Genomic DNA, 20702 nt, shown 5'->3' on the forward strand with positions numbered 1-20702 from the left:
ATAGTCATTTACATGCAGTATTTCAGCCCCATTAATCGAACAGAAAAACAGTATTTTGAGGTGAAAATTAATAGACTGAAACACAACAACCACTTGCTTCACTTGGACCTACATTTGAGTTTCAATTATGACTTTAGGTGAGAAATTGTGGAATATGGAACAAAAGACAGGCAATATGACTCTACTTATTGGTTGTGGTAATTATGGCATATTATGTTTGTTTACAACTAGGAGTAAGCTAAATTGTTTTATTGATGTAAATGGTGGCAACTATATACTAGATATTCTTGTTTTTACTGATTTAATTTTTTGACATTTGTGCATAGGATATGTTCCTTTTTTTTAAGTGGTTTTCATGCATATACATAATACACACTAAACATTAGCATCAAGTGTGAAGATAAAATACCACAATGAAAAAGATCTAGAAATCAATCATTGACATTAAAAAAAAAAAACCCATTCAAACAAGACTTTAGCATCAACTATTTACATTGAAGCATCACCCATTTACAGAACATTATCCGGAAAGTAACATAATTTTCTAACTAAACGACAGAGTTCTGAGACGTAGAAGCTGGCAACAGAAGAAACAACATGCTTGACTTCTTAAGGCAACTTCTGTTGCTCAGTTGCACACACAGAAAACACAAATACTAACCTAGCTGGTTCAGTTATCCTTGCATTCTGTCAAGGATCCAGAAGAAACCGAGCTGGTTCAGCTTTTGCTGCATATCCAAACTTCCAAGTACTGTACTTTCTATATGCTCCAGTGAGTTTCCCAGTTCCAGCCTTCTGATGGCAAGTAACCATCAATTTGGAGCATTCTCTATTAGCACATATGAACATCATTTCATTGTTAAGCAAAGGGATTAGATTGAATTTCCACAAATAATGTGTCCCAAAGTAAGAAAGTTCAAAGCTAGTAAAAACAACTCACAGAAGCTGATCTTCTGAGTAGTTTGTATACCACTCAATAGTTCTGCTCCATTGCTTAAAGCAGTGAAGACTACATTGAGCTGTGTAAACTGCTGCAGCAGCTAGCAAAGACGGGGGGAACTTGAGCATTTCGTACTCCACTAGGCATAGCTCAATGATAAAGAAGGATAGGAGCTCGAGCTGATTCAGTTTCATAGGTGGAAATCTAACTTATAAGTATCAATTTTGACCATAAAAAATCTAATTTAAATCAAGATGATTCTATGACATTGGATTATTGACCTTTTTGTCAGATTGAGCTGCCTTAAGGAATCTCCTCATAAACACATATGGGGTAGGCACAGACAACTTAAATTGTAATGTGTTCACCATAAATCTCTCCTATAAGCAAGGGAAATCATTAAATTTAATTTAATAGTGAAAGGGAGGAAAGGAAACTAGTGAGAACCAATTAAGGATATTACCATATCAAGTACTTCTTCTCTTGTATAGGCCTTGTCTGATATCATAACAAGATCCTCCACAATAGGGACAGAAACTTCCTCATATTTGCAAGCTAATAGCATGGCTGTCAGCCCAACCAATTGAAGCTTCTTTCTGAGAACTGTTTGATGCTCTAAGAACCTGTCTATAAGGTTGACAGTGAGGAATAAGGTCTCATCCATAAGCTCAAATTTGCAGTGAACCTGTTCATACAACCAATTTCATTAGTCAAATTTCAAGTACAAATTTTCAGCATCACTCAAATGTCCCTACAACTGCCTTAATCAATAAAAAGTAATCCCTTTCCGAAAGGATGGTGAAATTGATATTATTCTGTCTGAAAAGAACATGAATATGAATTCCAAAACACAGAGATTTAGCTCATTATAAACAATTATGCAAAGGCTTTCAAGTGCTATCCAGATCGAATGTAAATTTTTTTATTTCTTTATGATGACCAAAGTACATCCTCAGTATCTCCCTCCACAGAAGCAAATCGGTTTAGAATCATTTACCTCGATAAGCCAGTCAATGAGGATAGCCCTCATTTTCTTGTTGATGTCGAATTGATGAGCCATGTAATTTGGAGAAACACAGCTAGAATTCTGCATGATTGTTTAGAGAATCAACTATGGATGATCTAACCAATTAGCTACATTCTTATGGCATATAATAACTCTCATAAGTTGCTAAACCTCAAGAATGCACGTCTTTGCAAAACACAAGTGATTGGCATGATGACAACAAATAAAGGGAACTTCCACAGAATAAATGGATCCACTTTAGTATACAGTATACCTCAATATTTGAATGTGAGGGAGTAAGTAAAGTTACAAGCCTACAACAGATTCATGGGTTTAAGTCATCCCATAAAACAAGTAGGTGCTTTCATATTCATACTTGTTAATGTCCACAAAATCTTCATTAGTAAGCAAATGCTCAAAAGATTTTACATCATTTAATGACCTGCAAATAATCAAAATAGGACCTTTCTTAAGTTCTGTTGTTTGGTTGAAAGATTTCAATTTAGGACTTGATGCAGAAAATGCTGTCCACCTAATGTTGGTGCTAACATATTTACAACCTCATACCTCTCAATCACATCATATTGTACATCGCACAATCTCTTCTATTTCCAACCCTCAAGAAGAGTGCACTTCTTTTGCAGAAACAAAACTTGTATAATTGATATCTAAGTCTATGATTAATCATTGATCATTAATTCAGAAGACCCTATATGTTGTAGTAATACTACTAGTATAGTCAAATAATTTGAACAATTAGCCAAAAGAATTGAACATATTAGTAGTGTAAAGTGTAAACTATTCGAATATCAATCAACACTTGTACAATTTGTGTGTTTCGATAACAAATAAACTTGCCTCAGTTTCCCTGTAGTAAGCAGTTATATCATCTATGTACTCGGCAACTGCAAGTGGATCTTTCAGATCACTGCTGTCGATATCAATAACTGGTTCCTCCACATCTTCCATGTCAATCTCTTCCTACAGTAATTCAATGTAAAGTTATAGTGATGCTGCTTGGCCAAAAATATACCTTCAATCCATTTCAACAAAAAAGATATGAGGATTACTATATACGCATACCATTCGATCAATTTCATCTAGCATGGCTTCAGTGTGCTTCACAAACATCGGAACTTGACCATCACTAGCATCATCATAGTCCACATCTATTATTGTACAATCTTCCAAGCTAGTTGGGTTTGGAGCCAATGAGGTTACTTTCTTAGCTTCCTAATAGGACAATCAATCTATTAAATACCAATTCAAAATATTTTTTTATAAGTAAAGAGAAATAAAGTTAATTAAAACATCATCTTATACAGATATTTCTCCATGGTAGTGCTGGACCATTTGTGCTGCAAACTTCCTAAACAAATATCAAAAAATAAAATTCAATATTTATGAGAAATATTTCACAATGTAGAAAGCATATCCAATGAAACTGTTAGTTCTAAATTCTAACCTTGTAATTGATTTGTCATACATCACTACTTTCCTGAACATATTATATAATTAAAATCAATTAGAAAGATTTAATAGAAATAGAACCTAATGATAGGCAAAAAGGTTTAAAAGAATAAAAAGATTTTACCCTTTGAATTCTACTTCGTATGCCATATAAGAGTTTAAGCTAGCTCCAACAATATTCTGATTGATGTTACTTAAAGCCTCTCGATGATTATATCCCATTTCCCTCATGAACTTGGAACCCTCCATTCCTGCACCTTCTTTAAAATTTGAAAGAAAAAAAAAGAAAAAAGAAAAAAGATGGGAGATAATAAATTTTAAATTCCAAGTTTCTAACCACACACTTCAAGATAAATTTTGTTAAATTAATTGATTGGTCAAAACTACAAACAAGACTAACAACAAGAATTACAAGAAACCTTCAACTTCAATTTCAATTTCTACCTTCTTGAAAACTTGAGTGGCTAATGAGACTTGGATAGTTCTCCTTTGATTCATCCATTTTACTCACCTTCAAGATTAAACCACAAAAGAGAACTAAACCCAATTAAAAAACCACTAAAACCCCATTATCTAAATTATCAAGAACAAGAAAAAAGAAGAGCAACAAATCCAAAATACCATAAATTTTTTTTTTTTTTACAAAATAAAACAAGCCCACCAACCTTCAAGAAGAAAGTTCCTTAATTTTTCACAAAGAGAGAGAGACTAAACCCAACAATTGAAGGGTGTCAGTGTGTGTAGTATGAATAGATGAAAAGCGAAATTCGAGATTTTCCACAAACATACGTGACACTTCTTTTTTGAAAATAACGGCTACTATAAACTGGCCGTTGGATCTAATAACAATGAAGGGTCGCAATTGTTTTGTGTGAAACGGTAACGTGGCTTTGTTTCGAATTTTTCTATGGCCCAGAAAATAAAGAAAAGTAAAAGCATATTCGATTCGGCAATGTGGGGTTGGGCTTGAAATTAAAGCCCATCAAGGCCATGCCGGTACGCTCTTCTGCACTAAGAAGTGGTGATTGGTGAGCGTTCCTGGAAGCTTCTTTAGTTGTCACATGGTACACTGTACTGTATTTCCATTGTCAAAGAAGAACTTGACAAAAGTCACAAAACTCATAATTATGTTTTTTTTTTTTTTTTTTTGCAAAAAAACTTAGTTACAATGGGATTTAATTAGTTCAATTAATAAAAGTTATTATTGTCAAATAAGTAATTTGAATCTAACCCGACCCAAAAAAGAAGAGAAGAAGAATTAATCCGTTAATATATTGATCTGATAATAAAGAATAACTATTTTGAAGCGTAAATAATAAATGTTAATGTATAAATATTTGAAAAGAAAATACAACTAACTTTTACTCATTGCTAAAGCCGCTATTAAAAGGTCTTTAATTTGATGTGGTTGGTGATACTTCAATGACATAAAATTTTATAAAAAGTTTAATAAAAAAAAATGTTAAAATTGTTAAACTGATAAGACTATAATTTGTAATTTTAGAAAATTATGAAAAAGATTGTGAAAGATGATAAAGTTGTGATGTGTGTATGCATGTGAGATGTTACTCAAGTCACACGTGCTAAAAAAAGTAATGTTAATCTAGGGATGGATTAACCCTTTTCCTATTCATTCAAGCCTCTCCCATATTATAGCAACTTGCCACCCTTGTCATTATTTTCTGATGGAACTTTGGGAGAGATCATTCATATTTTTTTGTCTTGCAGAAAAAGAAAAGGGAATATTTTTGTCAAATAAAATCAAAAGGCCGCTGTCAAGAACAAGAAAAGCATTTTGTAATTCTAACATTAACACTAAGTAATAAGAGTATAAGACAGTAATTTAATGGCTTGTCTGGTTTGTTGGCATGCCGTCCCTTTATTTTATTTTATTTTTTTTTCAAAAAATCGATAGAAACCGTCCCCTTATTACTTGGTCCTTCCTAATTGTGCTTAGCCAAAAAAAAAAAAAAAAAAAAATTCAGTTTTTTTAAAATTATAAATTTGAAAACTACATTAATTAATTAATTTATGCATGCCAAAATAATTGAAATTTATTTTCTATAATTTTCTTTGAAAATCCAGAATTAACAAACTATAAAACATATCTTGTGGATGTTAGTAAACCTTTTTTTTTTGGGATAAGTTAGCTAACTTAATTACTAAGATTTTATTGGGATTGAATCCCATCTATATCAAGAAATATTGGACTAGTATCATCATATAGCTCATAGATTCAACAATATTTTAGTAAAAAGATACTATAAAATAAAATAAAACCCTTTCTTCACTCTTTGTTTTTGCTAGTCAAAAAGGTAATGAAGTGGTGGAAGATAATAGGAAGCTGATGGAGCTTGGTGGATTCATGCATTGCGCACCGAATGGACATTATGGACTTGACCTGGTAAACAAATTCATTTGAGTTGTAAGTCATTAATCTGTTTGGTTTTTTTTCTTCTTTCATTGCTGGCCCAACAAAGACTTCAATTACATACGTAATGCTTTATGCTTTGCCTTGCCTCTGAGTCAAGGTCAAGTTGAAGGCCAGCCCCTTGGACGGTGCATGTGAAAAGATTGTATCATGCAAGCATTCACATTAGTTCGTACAAATAATTTCTATGATATACTTACTTTTTAAAAATATCTCATTTCAAATTATTTATTTTACACTTCATTTAACTGAAATATCAAAATTTTAAAATATTTCTCTTTGTTCACACACAACAACCACCACCCACCAAATGAATAATATCAGTGTAAATTTATATGATTACTGTAGTGAATTAGTAAATTTAAACTTGATGCGGGTCATTTTTAGATAAAAATATGTAAATTTTACACATTTCTTTAATTATACACCCATTGCTGTGGATGCTATCCTTTCTCAAACATGTCGGTTATAGATGTGAAAATCTCACAACACGTATATAGTAGTTACATGATATAACTGCTCTTGCATATGATTAAGTGTTTCATGCCGGTAGTTTGTTTTGATGCTGACTTAACAAGATGCAAATTATCTTTATCGTTTTGATGAGTTGTGATTGCGAGATATACGGTAATTATTGGAAATCTTTTGCACTTTTATCATTGTTTCACGAAGCTATTATTATTTTAATGAGAAAGAGAATAAAGAGTCTATAATCTTTTGTAACTCCACTTATTACTTTTTTAATGGAAATCCACTTCTTATTTAATTGAAAAAAGAAAGATTTTATTAGCAGATCTTTATCGATTAATAAATGTTTTAATATTTTATACTGGAAGTGTTAAAATTCGTTCACAATCAAATGTTTTAATATTTTATACTGGAAGTGTTAAAATTCTTTGACAATCAATAATCTCGAGAAAAAAAAAAAATCTTATGTGACCCTTTCGCAGTCTCATATGAGTCTTAACATATAAGACGGATCAAAGACAAGATAATTTTTCTTAATCTAATCCCAAGCTACATTTGCAAGACTTTAACAACCAATATAGCATAACTTTGAATCGATGAAAACAGAGGCTCCACCCTAGATTTCTTGTCCCAAAATTGATACAAAAACCTATAAAAGTGGAAGAAAGATGAGAAAAAGGGACCCATAACCCAAAAAAATCAAAGGAAGAACTAAGAATTGACTAGGAAGCTTAAAAAAAAAAAAAAAAAAAAAAACCAAAATAAAGAAAAAGAAAAACAAAAGCAAACAGTGGGTGGGACCTTGTATACAACACAAACGTAGAACAATGAAGAAGTGCAGCACGTGAAGACGCGTTAAGATTTGTCAAACAAGGTTTGAGGAAAACCGCGTGAAACAGTCCCTACGTAAAACATTTAACTGTTTTTCAAACACTATTCTATTTTCAGTAACCACAATACCCGCCAAACTAATTATCCAAAAAAAATATATAAAACTCCTATTTATACAACCGAGCTGAGAAAACGACACCCTTTTTATCAATGGCTTTTTAAAATTGCCCCTACCAATTTTTTTTTTTGCTTTTCTTGGGAAAGTCACAATCTTTCCGGGAAAATCAAAGATATTTGCTAATACCCCTTTTAAGAACTTGAGCTAGTTGGCTGGTTGGTAGTGAGAGAATTTGAGAAAAATGGACAGCCAGATGGTGATGGAGGGAGGGAATAATGTTCTTGTTTCTGTATCATCTAGTGGTGGTGATGAAAGTGATGTGGTTAAGGAATTGATGGAGGTGATTGAGAGCGTTGGATTGTATAGTGGGTACAGGAAAACACAGAGGAAGGAGTGCTTGAGTTTGGTTAGGAGGTTGAAGCTGTTGGTACCTTTTTTAGAGGAGTTAAGGGAGCTTGGTACATCGGTTTCCGGTGAGGCTTTAAATTGTTTGGCTAAACTGAGGAAAGCACTTGTTTTGGCAATGAAATTGCTGAAGCATTGCAACTATGGAAGCAAGATTTATCTGGTCAGTTTGCTCTCTCTCTCTCTCTCTCTATCTGTCTGTCTTTGTTTGTCTTTTTGTCTTTTCCAATTTGTCAAGTGGGTTGTGTTTTTATCTGAGTTTAATTTAACTTTGGCTGTATTGATGAATCTTAATTAGGCATTGGAAAGTGAGGCAGTTATGAGCAGATTTCTTGGTGTTTATGACAAATTACATCAGGCTTTGGATGGTATGCCTTACGATGAGCTCGGGATCTCAGTCGAAGTGAAAGAGCAAGTAATTCCTCTCATTTCCCATCATTTCTAGTTTTTTTGGTTCTTTCCCACATGTATTTTAGGGTCTTGATTATTGCTGGTGAGGTGAGATATACTTCTTGATTAGAAGTATAATGTCAGTTTGCCGCAATGTGGCCATCTTTAGCTCTTATTAAGGATCTATAACAGTCCTATCTTTTCTCTCTCTCAAAAAAAAAAAAAAAAAAAAAATCTATCACAGTATATCTCATATCTGCTTGCCTTAAACTAAGTTAGGAGTTGAGGTACTCACTTTAATTAAGTATCTTTACTTATGATAGTGATCTACTGAGTAGGAAGCTATGAAGTTTAAGGATGATCCCATTGACTTAAATTGACTAGATAATAAGTACTATCATTCATGTTTGCTTCTTATAGCGTATAGATAATGTGGTACTAAGAATTTTTCTTTCATGACTTGGTTGATCAATAAATCATTTTGTTTGAATAATCAACCTAATGATTAAGTGCCAGTTTGGTTGAGATCCTGCTGCTTAATTAGATAGGAATAGGATGCCATTTAGAATATAATTCTTAAAAAGTATAAAAAGTTTTGTGGGATTATTGTAGAATATTCTGTTTAAATTTGACGAAATGAATATTGTCTGAATGTGTTTGTTGGTGTGTCTGTGTGAAAATTACATTAACTACCAGTCTACCATGAAAAGATCGAGACTCATTTGTCTCTGAATCTCTGATAATAATAAAAACGTGTATATACTTTAGAATATACAAATAGGATTTGTTTTACATGTGAATGAATATTTGGTGGTTGAATCACGTGAAAGTTCTTAGAGAAAAAGTCGTCTATAGTTTCCTTGTAGCAGAAATAATTGAAAAACCTTTTTCAGCATTTTTTTTTTTCCTGGGTGTTTCCAGTCCTCCTTTCTTACACATATTAAGTAAGTACTGGGAAAAATCCTTTCGGCAACCCCAAGGTGTTGACTAGGAGAGGACCTTATGGGTCACAAAAGGCATGGGGAACCATTAGACCAACCTTAGGGTAATACTTTACTCAGTTTGTTGCTTAATAATTTTAGAGAAGAAGAGTAGAAATAATATTAGTAGAAGTAATAAAAAATGACATGTCAATTAAGGAAGTAACAAAGAGCAATACGTGTAATGGACCCTAACTAATTTGTTGAGGATCCATAGCCAACTCCAAAGTTTTGGTACTAAGGCTTTGTGGTGGTTGTTGCTTAATAATTTCAGAACCATTCCTCATCTTTGCATTATTTATGTGCTCTAGGTTGAGCTAATGCGTATGCAACTTAAAAGAGCAAAGAAAAGAACAGATACAATAGACATGGAGCTAGCAATGGACATGATGGTTGTTTTCTCTAATATGGATGACACGAATGCAGACACTGCAATACTAGAAAGACTAGCTATCAAGTTGGAACTACGAACTGTTACAGACTTGAATCAGGAGACATTGGCTGTTCAAAAACTAGTTAAAAAGAGAGGTGGACACAATGCTGAGAACATCCAGCAAATCGTAGATCTTTTGGGGAAAATAAAACAAGTTTCAGGGCTAGAAGAGACAACTGCACTTGATGGTCCTGTTTCATCTAAAATTCTTCAGAGGTGTAAGTCCTCATTAGTCCCTCATGAATTCCTCTGTCCAATTACGCTAGAGATCATGACGGATCCAGTTATTGTGTCTACCGGACAGGTAATCTTACCTTGATGATATCCATTTCAATTACATGCATAATAATACTTAAAAGTGGCAATCATTATTAATCACAAAGTAATGCTACGGTACTAGCTATTTTAATTTCTGATATGTAGTTTAATAGATCATATGTAAAACTGATCACTGAATAGAAGTAGTTCTTGGATATGAGTTCTTGACATGTTTCATCAAGAGTAGTCAAAATTGCTTGATAGCAAACTATAGTTTTAGGAATTGCAATTTTTATCCCTCATGTTAAAAAGTGTTCTCTTAATAGTACAACATCACCATATATGAAAACACTCCGGAGCCAGTTTTTGTTATACATTTGAGAAGAACTTAATGTAGAGGCAAAACTTAAGCTATATGCCAATCATGCATGCTCTGGAACTGAGAAAGTTTTCCTTCTGTTTTGAAGACATATGAAAGAGAAAGCATACAGAAATGGCTGGATTCTAATCATAGGACCTGTCCAAAGACTGGACAAAGTTTGCTTCATTTGTCACTAGCACCAAATGTTGCTCTCAAGAACCTTATTCAGCAATGGTGTGAGAAGAATAATCTTGAGCTGCCCAAGAAAGATCCTTACATTGGCCCTGATGGCTCTTCTACTGTGCTCATAAAGGAAATCTCTTTCTTGGTTGAAAATCTATCATCTTGTCAGTTGGATGTGCAAAGAGAGGCCGTTTTGAAGATCCGTATGCTCTCCAAAGAGAACCCCGACAACAGAATTTTGATTGCCAATAGTGGTGGAATCCCTCCTTTGGTTCAGCTCCTTTACCACCCAAATTCCAAGGTTCAAGAACACACCGTGACAGCTCTTTTGAACTTGTCAATTGATGAAGCAAACAAAAGACTTATAGCAAGAGAAGGAGCTGTTCCTGCTATAATCCAAATTCTGCAGAATGGAACAGATGAGGCAAGAGAAAATTCTGCTGCAGCCTTATTTAGCTTGTGCACACTTGATGACAACAAAGTATTGGTGGGCACATTGAATGGAATCCCTCCCTTGGTAGAACTTTTGCAACATGGAACAATCAGAGGTAAAAAGGATGCTGCTACTGCACTTTTTAATCTGTCTTTAAACCAAGCTAACAAGTCCAGGGCCATTCAGGCAGGTATCATACCCCCATTGCTCCAAGTGCTTGAGGATAAGAACTTGGGCATGATTGATGAAGCCCTCTCAATCTTGTTACTCCTTGCATCACATCCAGAGGGCCACAATGAGATTGGAAAGCTATCTTTTGTTGAAACACTTGTTGAAATCATTAGACATGGTACACCCAAGAACAAGGAATGTGCTACATCTGTTTTGCTAGAGTTGGGGTTGAATAATTCTTCTTTGGTTTTGGCTGCACTTCAGTATGGTGTGTATGAGCATTTGGTAGAGATTGCAAGGAATGGAACCAATAGAGCTCAAAGAAAAGCAAATTCCCTTTTGAATCACATGAGCAAGTGTGAACACCTCCCCTGAAATTTCAACAAGTTCTTCTTGATTGGCACCTAGCTACATGAACATGGGGAGCATACATCGAATTTCAGTTTGTGGTTTCTTTTTTGTGATTTTATGCCTTGTCTTCAAACCTTTTTAAGAATAGTAAAATTTTGTCTTTGTAGTCTGTACATAGTTTAGATCTGACTATGTTACAAGCGAAACAAATCTTTGTATAAAGATTTTTAGTTTTAAGGTGAGTTTGGACTTTACTTATCAAGAAAGAAAAAAAAAATAATACTAATCGTGGTCTTGTAAAAACCACATGTTTGACCCACTTCTATTCTATCTCTTTCTTATATGAATTTATTAATTTTGAACAAAAACATGTAGGGCATCCAATTTCAATAGGTATGTACCTTGGCCAAATAATAGCCTGTCATCTTTGTCAATTGACCAATCACGTGTTTATACAGTCTAATCACAGAAGATTTTATTTGTATTGTACAATCATTCATCCATTTCCACGGCGTGGAAATATATTGGCCCCCAAACCTATTGATATGTTCAAAATTTCCTTAATATTTTAAATACATTTTTTAGCAAAACAATGAAACATATACATGATCCTGCCAATATTCATTAATTACGCATATAATCATTATATAATATAATATATGTAACTATATATAAATATATAATTTTTCTAAATCAGTCTCCTAGTTTTAAAACTAGTTTTTCTCAAAAAAAAGTTCTATAAAACCAGTTTCACCCTTATTTATAATATCCTCTTTCAAGCAAATTGAAAAAAATATTATTTTTTTCAAACCATAGACATCGAATACTACAACAAATATTATTATTAACTAGCATGTAAGTTTGTAACCCCATGATATGCATGAATATACTTAAAATATATACATTAAAATGTATAGTATAATTCTTACATATATAATTTAAATATTATTGATAGTCATTCTTATATATTTTTTTTAACTCTTTAAAAAGTCTTGTAAGAATATTATTAAGTAGAAAATGTAAGTTGTCCATATTTTTAAAATTTTTTTATGTTCATTAATTCTAAACTTTTTGATTTTTGTATGGTACTTTACTTTCAAGAAATCAAGTATTGGGTAGATTTTTTTTTTTTCACTTTTTGTTTCTTTTGTAAATTTTATATTATTAAGTGGATTATAAATATTTAATATAGTAATTAATATTTAAATTGTGGACTGTGTAGTAATTTATCTTTTTTTTTTCTTTTTGTATGGTACTTTACTTTCAAGAAATCAAGTGCTAAGTAATTTTTTTTTCACTTTTTTTTTCTTTTGTAAATTTTATATTATTAAGTGGATTATAAATATTTAAGATAGTAATTAGCATTTAGAGTGTGGACTATGGAGTGATTTATCTTCTTTCTTTTTTTTTTTCTTTTTTTTTTTGCAAATTACTCTGATTCTTTAATTTTTTTTGGTCTTTCAGAAGTTTTAATTCTAAATTTTTGAGTTATTTTTTTGCAGTATCTGAAAATGTTTGACAATTTTTTGTAAGCCATTGCACGTTCAAGCAATACTTATTCATCAAATTGTAACACAAATTGAAGTATACAAGAGCAAATCATGCAATGATGTAGTTTCTTAAATTTTTTATAAAATTATTTTAGCCTACCTCATAAATAAGTAGGTTCCTGTGCATAGCAACTAGTTATTATTATTATTATTATTTTAATGATGAGATTGCACTATTGAAGATTACTAGATTATGATCTGAGTATATTTCTAATAAATAATAATAATATAATCCCTTAAGTTAAAATTTGATAGGTTTTTTAAAAGAAAAATTACAAAGGAATAATGATAAGTTAATGAATAATAATCATAACCAAAAAAAAAACTAGGCAAAAAAATTAATGAATTTTGTAGGGAAAGAGTAATGAATAATTTCATTTCAAATTAAATAGATTTGATAATTTCAAATTAAAATGTTACCAAAATGATAACCTTGGAGATTTAAAAAATATAGCGGTTGAGAATTTTAAAAATATAGTTGCTAGAAATGAATAAATGAAAAAAANTTTTTTACAAGATAAAAAAACTTGCAATAATTGAAATTATTCTTTCGAATGTAATCCATCTTTCTCTTATATTTCTCTATTGTTTAGTCATATATATTTTTTTTTTCAATAATTTCTAAGAAGAGAATCATCTAATTCTTTAATTTTTTTTGGTCTTTCAGAAGTTTTAATATCTAAATTTTTGAGTTATTTTTTTGCAGTATCTGAAAATGTTTGACAATTTTTTGTAAGCCATTGCACGTTCAAGCAATAACTTATTCATCAAATTGTAACACAAATTGAAGTTATACAAGAGCAAATCATGCAATGATGTAGTTTCTTAAATTTTTTATAAAATTATTTTAGCCTACCTCATAAATAAGTAGGTTCCTGTGCATAGCAACTAGTTATTATTATTATTATTTTTTGGTTGAAAAATCATGAACCAATGTTATACACACGTCTCTTTTTGGTATTTAAACTTTGATTACTTACATAAGTGTGTGGTTAAAGTAATATTTGTACAATGTGAAAATGATAGGAATGATCGATGCATATATAAAAATACATAAAATAATGTATTATTATTGTTCATAGTGACCCAACACTTCCTTGAAAGTATTTAATTGTAATTATTGAACTAACTGCATTATTGTCTTAAAAAAAAAATATATATATATATATATTATATATTATTGTACTTATGGCTGGCATGCATGGATGAAAATAGACACGAAGTCACAAACAGATAAAGTTGGATAAAAGGCAGTGAAGATTTGTCCCTTTACCTAACAAATTATGAATTAAAATTTTATCATCAAAATACAAAAGAGACAGTTCAGTATATCTGATTGGTATCTTCGATCCTTTGCTTAAAATTCACAGAGCTTCTGGGCCTGCATATGTACATAGAGGCAGAGAGCAAAGGTGGTGGGGACATTGGATTTCCGTACAACCCCCTTTCTACATTATTGGCATTTTTTTTTGAAGCTTAAAATTTGCCACGAGAACAGAACAAGACATAAATTGTCATATCTCCAAGGCTAATATAATAGAAAGAGTGGATAATTCCAAATAAAAATAATGGAGAAACAATTAATTCAAACAAAAAGAAAAGGGAAAAAAGTGACAATAGCAAGCAAACAATTTAGGGACCTATCTGTGATATCTATTTGGTATCACAAAAGAGCATGTTATTGCTTCGTATTTGGGACCACTATATTATATTGTCCTCTTCTCAATGCACAATCTTCTAGCAGTGGTCTCTTTTTTCTCTTTTTCCTGCTAATATTAGAAGAAAAAAAAAAAAAAAGTCGGTGCATTATATTTATTTGGATAAGTTACATTTTAGATCTAATACTTTAGATGATTCATAATGTTTAAACTAAAACTCAAAGTTTAAGATTGGTATAAATTAAATTGTTTTTTTATTAGTTGTAAATTCAATCATGAACTTTTAAAATCGTATTAATTAAAATTTCTAAGTCAGCAAACTATGAAAAATCAAAGATTTAACGAAAAAAACAAATTTAATTTATAATGGTCTTAAAGTTCAAGTGATTTAAAAGGTTTGAAATTATAACATTTAATTTTAAGATACCTCTCCCAAATATCGGGTGTGAGTTTGAATCCGAGAATTAACATCTTCAACAACAACAAAAATTTAGGGTTAAGCCTGTTTACCTACAAAAGGTAAGAATTTTGTATACTGGGCACGACATTTTAATTTAAATAAAATTTATGTACAGTATCTAAGGTACTATTTTTTAGGTTTATCTCTTAAAATTTAGTTATGTGGCCTCTTAATTAAAAAATCTACTTTATGTTCATGAGAAAAAATTCACATGACAGAATTTTAAGAGAAGAATCTAAAAAACAATACCTAAATTTTGTACTAAGTCTTGCATTTTTAATTTTATAATACCTCTAAAAACCTGTATATAATTTCTTTGGGCAACACATAGGAGTTAGAGTAAGAATGAAGTTATTCATTGCTCTCTCTCTCTCTCTCTCTCTCTCTCTCTCTCTCAAAACAAGTTAATTTAATGTGAATGAGTGATGTTCATTTTCTTTGGCCAATAAATTAGTAGAAGTCGTCATTCTAATATCTCAATTTTGCCCATCACCATCCCCCCAAGCGCGCCGATCTTGCTGTTGGGTCATTGATTACAACTTATGCATGTAGGAGCCAGATCCTCGAGATCTTTAATTGACGTATACAATTACTATTTGCAAAGTATCATTACTACAGTAATAAATTCGAGCATTATATTCGAAGACTACCAATTGATCTCATTAATTGAGCATAATTTTTAATTTTTCCTTGAAAAAGGAAAACAGCAACTGTATGAGTATGTATATAATATATAGGTCATATTAATGGATGCCTTAGAGTAATTGTTAATAAACTATAATAGAAAAATTTTGACACCACTTTCATGGGAAATATAAACAGTTATCAACAATATTTATTGTTTTATCATTCTCTCTATAAAATGTTTCAAAAAATAGTTCCTAAACTTAAGGTATCGGTTAACATTTCCCATAATATATATAAAATTTTTTCCAAAATTTTTTTCATAGCTAAATGGTGAGTTGTAAATGATAGACAATAAAATTTTAAATAATTTGACATTGAAAATATATATATATATATATTAAATTTTACAATATTTAATGTGAATAATGAATAATGAAATTTTTTAGTCAATTGATATAATGAGCTACCTACCCTTGGTGAATGGTGTTGGATCCCAAATAATATTATCACAAAGGGCAAAACTTAGGTACAGTACCTTATGTGCTGTTCTTTAGATTTCCCACTTAAATTTTAGCCACGTGTCCAACTAATCAAACTAGTAAACACCGTTAAATCCATCCGTTAGACTGATACCTTCTAGGCACAAACGGTGTAAAACACTTTAACATCAAAAGAGAGAAGAAGAAAAAAAAACTTCAATTCTCTCATTTTCATTTCAAAAAAAAAAAAAAAAAAAAAAGGCTCTTGTTCTCAATCTCCTCTCATCTATTGAAGACCATGGCTGAGAGCTCTAAGCTTTGTCGTTCACCACTCATCACTGCCAATGATAGTGCCTAAGCTTTATCTCAACCTCTCTTCTCCCTTCTCTCCCTTTTTCTCTCTCTCCATCACTCTCTATCTGTCTTGATCTAAATAATCCTAAATTCCAAGACCGATTCAGATCTGCCACCACCACCAGATTTGCCACCGCTACAACCGGCGGTGATTCCTGAAGTGAACTAGTGGCGAGGTTGATAGCGAATGCCTTTAAGTTTTCTTTCCAAACCCATAAGAATGGGAGAAGAGGCCAGCCATGAATGATGTGCTTAAGATAAAGATACAAGCAAATCCTTGTTGGCCTTTTTCCAAATCTAACTTGGATTTGTTTGCAAGTTTTTTTATCTTGTAAAAAATGGTTAAAGAGAGTTTGGTGGTTCATGTACAAAAATTAATTTTTTAAAAAATACATTAAAAACCATAAAACAATTTTTTTTTTTTTTTAACAAAGTAGAGGAGAAGAAAATAACATAAGAAGAGCTCATATATCTTTACTTTTATAGTGTTCATGATTAACCTCACAAATTTGAATTTAAATTATCAATGTTTGAGTTTGAGTTTAAGTTGGACTTGTTATAGAGATAGAGTTTCACTTCCTGTTAAGTTTGGATTAAACAAAAATAATTTTTTTTTTAAAATATGATAATGATGAGTTTAAATTTAAGTTGGACTTGTTAAAAATATAGAGTTTCACTCTTTTTTAAGTTTGGACTAAACAAAAATAATTTTATTTAAATAAAATGATAATTTTATTTAAATATTGTGTTGATGTGGAAAATTACAATAAAATACTTTCAAGGAAGTGTTGGGTCACTATGAACAATAATAATACATTATTTTATATATTTTTATACATGCATTGATCTTGTGTATCACAAAGTTTAATAGTTAATTATTTTTTTTTTTTATGAAAATCAATAACAAAATATGATACAAAAGTGAGAACATGTAAATCGATTATCTCTAAGACTAACTAATATACCCCTTTAATCTTTAATCTAATTCATGATTTTCAAAAAAGCATATAGAACCAATGGAACCTTGTATAATAGAGAGTTTAAACTTTAGAGTATACTTTTTGATTTGGTTAGACCTATATATTTCACAAACTATTGTCAAGTTGGTGTACAATACAAGTACAATTATCCAATATGTACATAAGTACAACATAAAATAGACACGCAATTTGTTTTCATGAAAGCAAATTGCGTATCTATTTTCATCTCGTAAATCTGTCCAATATCTTTGTCTTGTTTACTTACTTTCATTGAAAATAAAATTTTGGAAACTTTTATTGCAAAGTTACATCATCTAGAGTCTAGACTATGAAGTATCATCAACATATTTCTCTTCCCGGCAACCATCAGAGTCAAAATTTAAAATATTACAGTGATTCAGAGTTTTCTTTTGTTAGGAATTGACAGAGTCCACAATTACCTGAAACTGAAAGGTAAAAGTCTTGAGGGACAATGTCACAAACAAGGAGGCAATTTGCAACTTATACTTGTTATGGAATTGATTCGTTCTTACAAGCAAGCTTTCCTAGAGGTGGGAAAAAAACGTACGGACTGAACATTTTATGTGTTTGGTCACGTTATGTGGTAGATTCATCCACAACCATCTCTCTCACTCTCTCTCTCTCTTTCTTGATAGCAGACCGGTCAGAAACTCAGAATCCATGACTTCGTTGTATTTGTGGTGAAAATAAATATCCACAATGATAATAACGTGAAAATTGACTCAAGCAATTAGATGGTATACATTAATTCAGTGAACGAATAGGTGCATGCCGGTATGCCCTCAAAAATTGACAATCACTCCCGTATGGGAATTGGCAAAGATGCCCAAGAAATAGACTTTTTGTACTTATTTTGACACAGAAACACAAAATTTGACAAAATCTTTTATAATTGCGTGCTGATATGACTCTTTTATAATAGCGTGCTGATATGGCATATAATGATAGACAAAAATGTGATGTTAGTGATACTAATAGGTCAAGATAAAAACGTAAAAAAAGTATCAACTCAATTGCTTTTAAAAATTTGTAAATCTTTTTGTGGACGTGATATTACTCTAATTTGATTTGGTCATAAACTGTGTCAATTGTCAACAACACGTGAATCTTTGATAGGGGTGACAATTCTTGTTCGCATATCGAGTTCGTATCGTGTCAACTCATGAATATTCACCGATATAAGTCAACACTAATCCAATATGTTTATTAAATGGGTCAAGATTTCTCAATCCTAACATAACCCATTTATTAAACGGGTCAGTCGTGTCGACCTGTTTATTAGATTTTATCAAAATGAAGAAAAAAAATTTATGAAAAAACAAACAAATAAATATTTTTAATATAAAATTCAGAACTAACGAGTAATTGCATCATAAATAATCATTCAAAACTGAAGCATATCTTAATATCACAAATAATCAATCACAAAATGTCAAAGAAAATAAACCACAACAACTAATAAGTTTATATACCTAGAGTTTGAAGGATATATTGGTAAAACGTCATTTAATTAAACGGGTCAGACGGGTTCTATGTGTTCAATACTAACTCAACCCGTTTATTAAATGGGTTAGCCATGTCAACCTAAATATGACACGAACCCGTTAAGCCTCAACCCATAACCTGCTAATTTCGTGTTGTGTCATGTCAGATTCGCAAGTCGTGTCCAATTTTGCCACCCCTAATATTTGATTTCGTAATTTCACTTCGTTTCTAAAAACTAGTGTGGGTGGCACGTGCAAGACACATGCTATCTCTTGAGAGAGAAAATATATTAAGGAAAAATTTTTATTTGAAGAAGTATGAAACTAAATACATAAAAAAAATGTATGCCATACAAAATTAATCTCATTTGTATTAGAATTTTGATACTTATTTGTTAATGACGATATTTACTCATTAAAAACTTCTAAGAATAATAACAAATATCATCGTATTCTAACAATAAGCAACTGAGTTTTGCTAAAACATTGTCACAATATTTAAATTTTCATTATAAATGATGTCATATGCTACAATTAAAACTTTTTATCAAATACCTTCAACCATACACAATGAAAATTTTGTCATTCATACTTTCGTCTATATCATTCTATATGAGTCTAGGTGCAATTTTTAGCTTAATTAGTTTTTAATGAACACCCATTTTAGGCAAGAAAAGGAAAAAAAAAAAAAAACAAAAGGCATGTATCATCGAATTTTTCACTAGATAAATTATAAATTTTGAAAATCTAAACCTAGAAAATTGATGTTCTCTAAGTAACAAATAAAAAAAACTTATATTACCATTTCGATTTTCTAAGCATTACTACCATCTAAAACTTAAAATACGTGAAATTTTTTTAGAATGTTAAAATTTAGTACGAATATTTTAGACATTACACAATGGAATATTTTAAAAATCATAAGCTTTCATTTGGGTTTAATTGAGAAAATATGACATATTTTGCTCTTTTCCAAAATATTAAGTGGGAAATTACTTGATTTTAAAGTTTAAGGAGGAATTGTGAACTACCCCAAACATAAAAAGATGAAAAGTGTTTTAATCCTAAGTTTTTGTTTTTGTTTTTTTTTGTTTGTTGTGTGTGTGTGTGTAAAACTATGTGTTCTTACTTAAAATTGTGCATAAAGAAAAAAAAAATTAATACAAATATTCTACTTAAGAAAACTGTATATGAAATAGTGAATTTTGGTTTAACAAAAATTGACTAATAAAAAAAATCTAGAAACACAAAGAATGACACAACATTTTCATAATATTTTTATAAATTTGTTATATTTTACTTTGACTTGTAAATAATTGACATCTTAAAAGTTGTGAAAATATTATGATGACAACTAAATGTTTTAACATTTTCACAGAAGAAATGCTATATCACAACATTTTCATTACAAATCATAAGTAGTAGGTTGTTATGAATTGTTATTGGTGGGCAAAAAAGTAATTTCATTGGTAAGTTTAAATTAGAATAACAATTTACCAACTTAAAATTTGTTATAAATATTGTGAAAAATGTTGTGGATATAACAATTTTTTTTTCACAATACTTTTATTTTTAGTTGTAGTTGGTTCCATATGATATTTTATTATTTTATTTTAACATATAAAGAATTAACACTAATAATTTGAAAATATTATGAATTTTTTTTAAATTTTATTATTATTATATAAGAATTCAACGGATGATATTACCACAAAAAAAGGAGAAGAAGGCAAGTGTAACTGGAGATTGAACAACTTTAAACCAAACACTCTATCACTATCACCACATATAAATATTTAAAAAGGAAAAAGCAAAATGAAAGAAAACTGGTTGAATGGTGATACTTTAAAAAATAATTTT

At 30.7% G+C, this 20702-nt stretch overlaps 2 protein-coding genes across 2 annotated transcripts; one reads left to right on the forward strand and one right to left on the reverse strand.

Annotated features, from left to right (window-relative positions):
• Nucleotides 1–414: 414 nt before the first annotated feature.
• Nucleotides 415–4261, reverse strand: LOC112012855 (G2/mitotic-specific cyclin-2). Its single transcript, XM_024045231.2, has 12 exons — nucleotides 4082–4261; nucleotides 3861–3927; nucleotides 3541–3676; nucleotides 3412–3444; nucleotides 3270–3315; nucleotides 3030–3179; nucleotides 2805–2927; nucleotides 1938–2027; nucleotides 1404–1625; nucleotides 1222–1320; nucleotides 941–1119; nucleotides 415–829 (listed from the first exon to the last, which is right to left on the reverse strand). Exons 2-12 carry the CDS (start codon nucleotides 3916–3918, stop codon nucleotides 691–693), a joined length of 1275 nt encoding a protein of 424 aa, XP_023900999.1. The 5' UTR covers nucleotides 3919–3927; nucleotides 4082–4261; the 3' UTR covers nucleotides 415–690.
• Nucleotides 4262–7273: 3012 nt separating this feature from the next.
• On the forward strand, nucleotides 7274–11548 carry LOC112012852 (U-box domain-containing protein 15). The gene is made up of 4 exons (XM_024045227.2): nucleotides 7274–7832; nucleotides 7968–8084; nucleotides 9351–9776; nucleotides 10198–11548. The coding sequence occupies exons 1-4, from the start codon at nucleotides 7506–7508 to the stop codon at nucleotides 11251–11253; spliced, it is 1926 nt and encodes a 641-aa protein (XP_023900995.1). The 5' UTR covers nucleotides 7274–7505; the 3' UTR covers nucleotides 11254–11548.
• The last annotated feature ends 9154 nt before the right edge of the window (nucleotides 11549–20702 follow it).

The sequence above is a fragment of the Quercus suber genome, unplaced genomic scaffold (genome assembly GCF_002906115.3).
Source record: "Quercus suber isolate HL8 unplaced genomic scaffold, Cork oak 2.0 scaffold_642, whole genome shotgun sequence".
In the NCBI taxonomy this organism is placed as follows: domain Eukaryota; kingdom Viridiplantae; phylum Streptophyta; class Magnoliopsida; order Fagales; family Fagaceae; genus Quercus; species Quercus suber.

Bases quoted from the DNA above. Each gene is read 5' to 3' on its own strand.
- LOC112012855 (XM_024045231.2), bottom strand. From the start codon at position 3,918: ATGGATGAATCAAAGGAGAACTATCCAAGTCTCATTAGCCACTCAAGT. The intron at 2,028-2,804 runs GCAAGTTTATTT...ACAATCATGCAG, and splicing joins CTTACTACAGGGAAACTGAG to AATTCTAGCTGTGTTTCTCC. The intron at 1,120-1,221 runs GTCAATAATCCA...AAACTGAATCAG, and splicing joins CAGCTCAATCTGACAAAAAG to CTCGAGCTCCTATCCTTCTT.
- LOC112012852 (XM_024045227.2), top strand. From the start codon at position 7,506: ATGGACAGCCAGATGGTGATGGAGGGAGGGAATAATGTTCTTGTTTCT. The intron at 7,833-7,967 runs GTCAGTTTGCTC...AATCTTAATTAG, and splicing joins ATGGAAGCAAGATTTATCTG to GCATTGGAAAGTGAGGCAGT. The intron at 9,777-10,197 runs GTAATCTTACCT...TCTGTTTTGAAG, and splicing joins TTATTGTGTCTACCGGACAG to ACATATGAAAGAGAAAGCAT.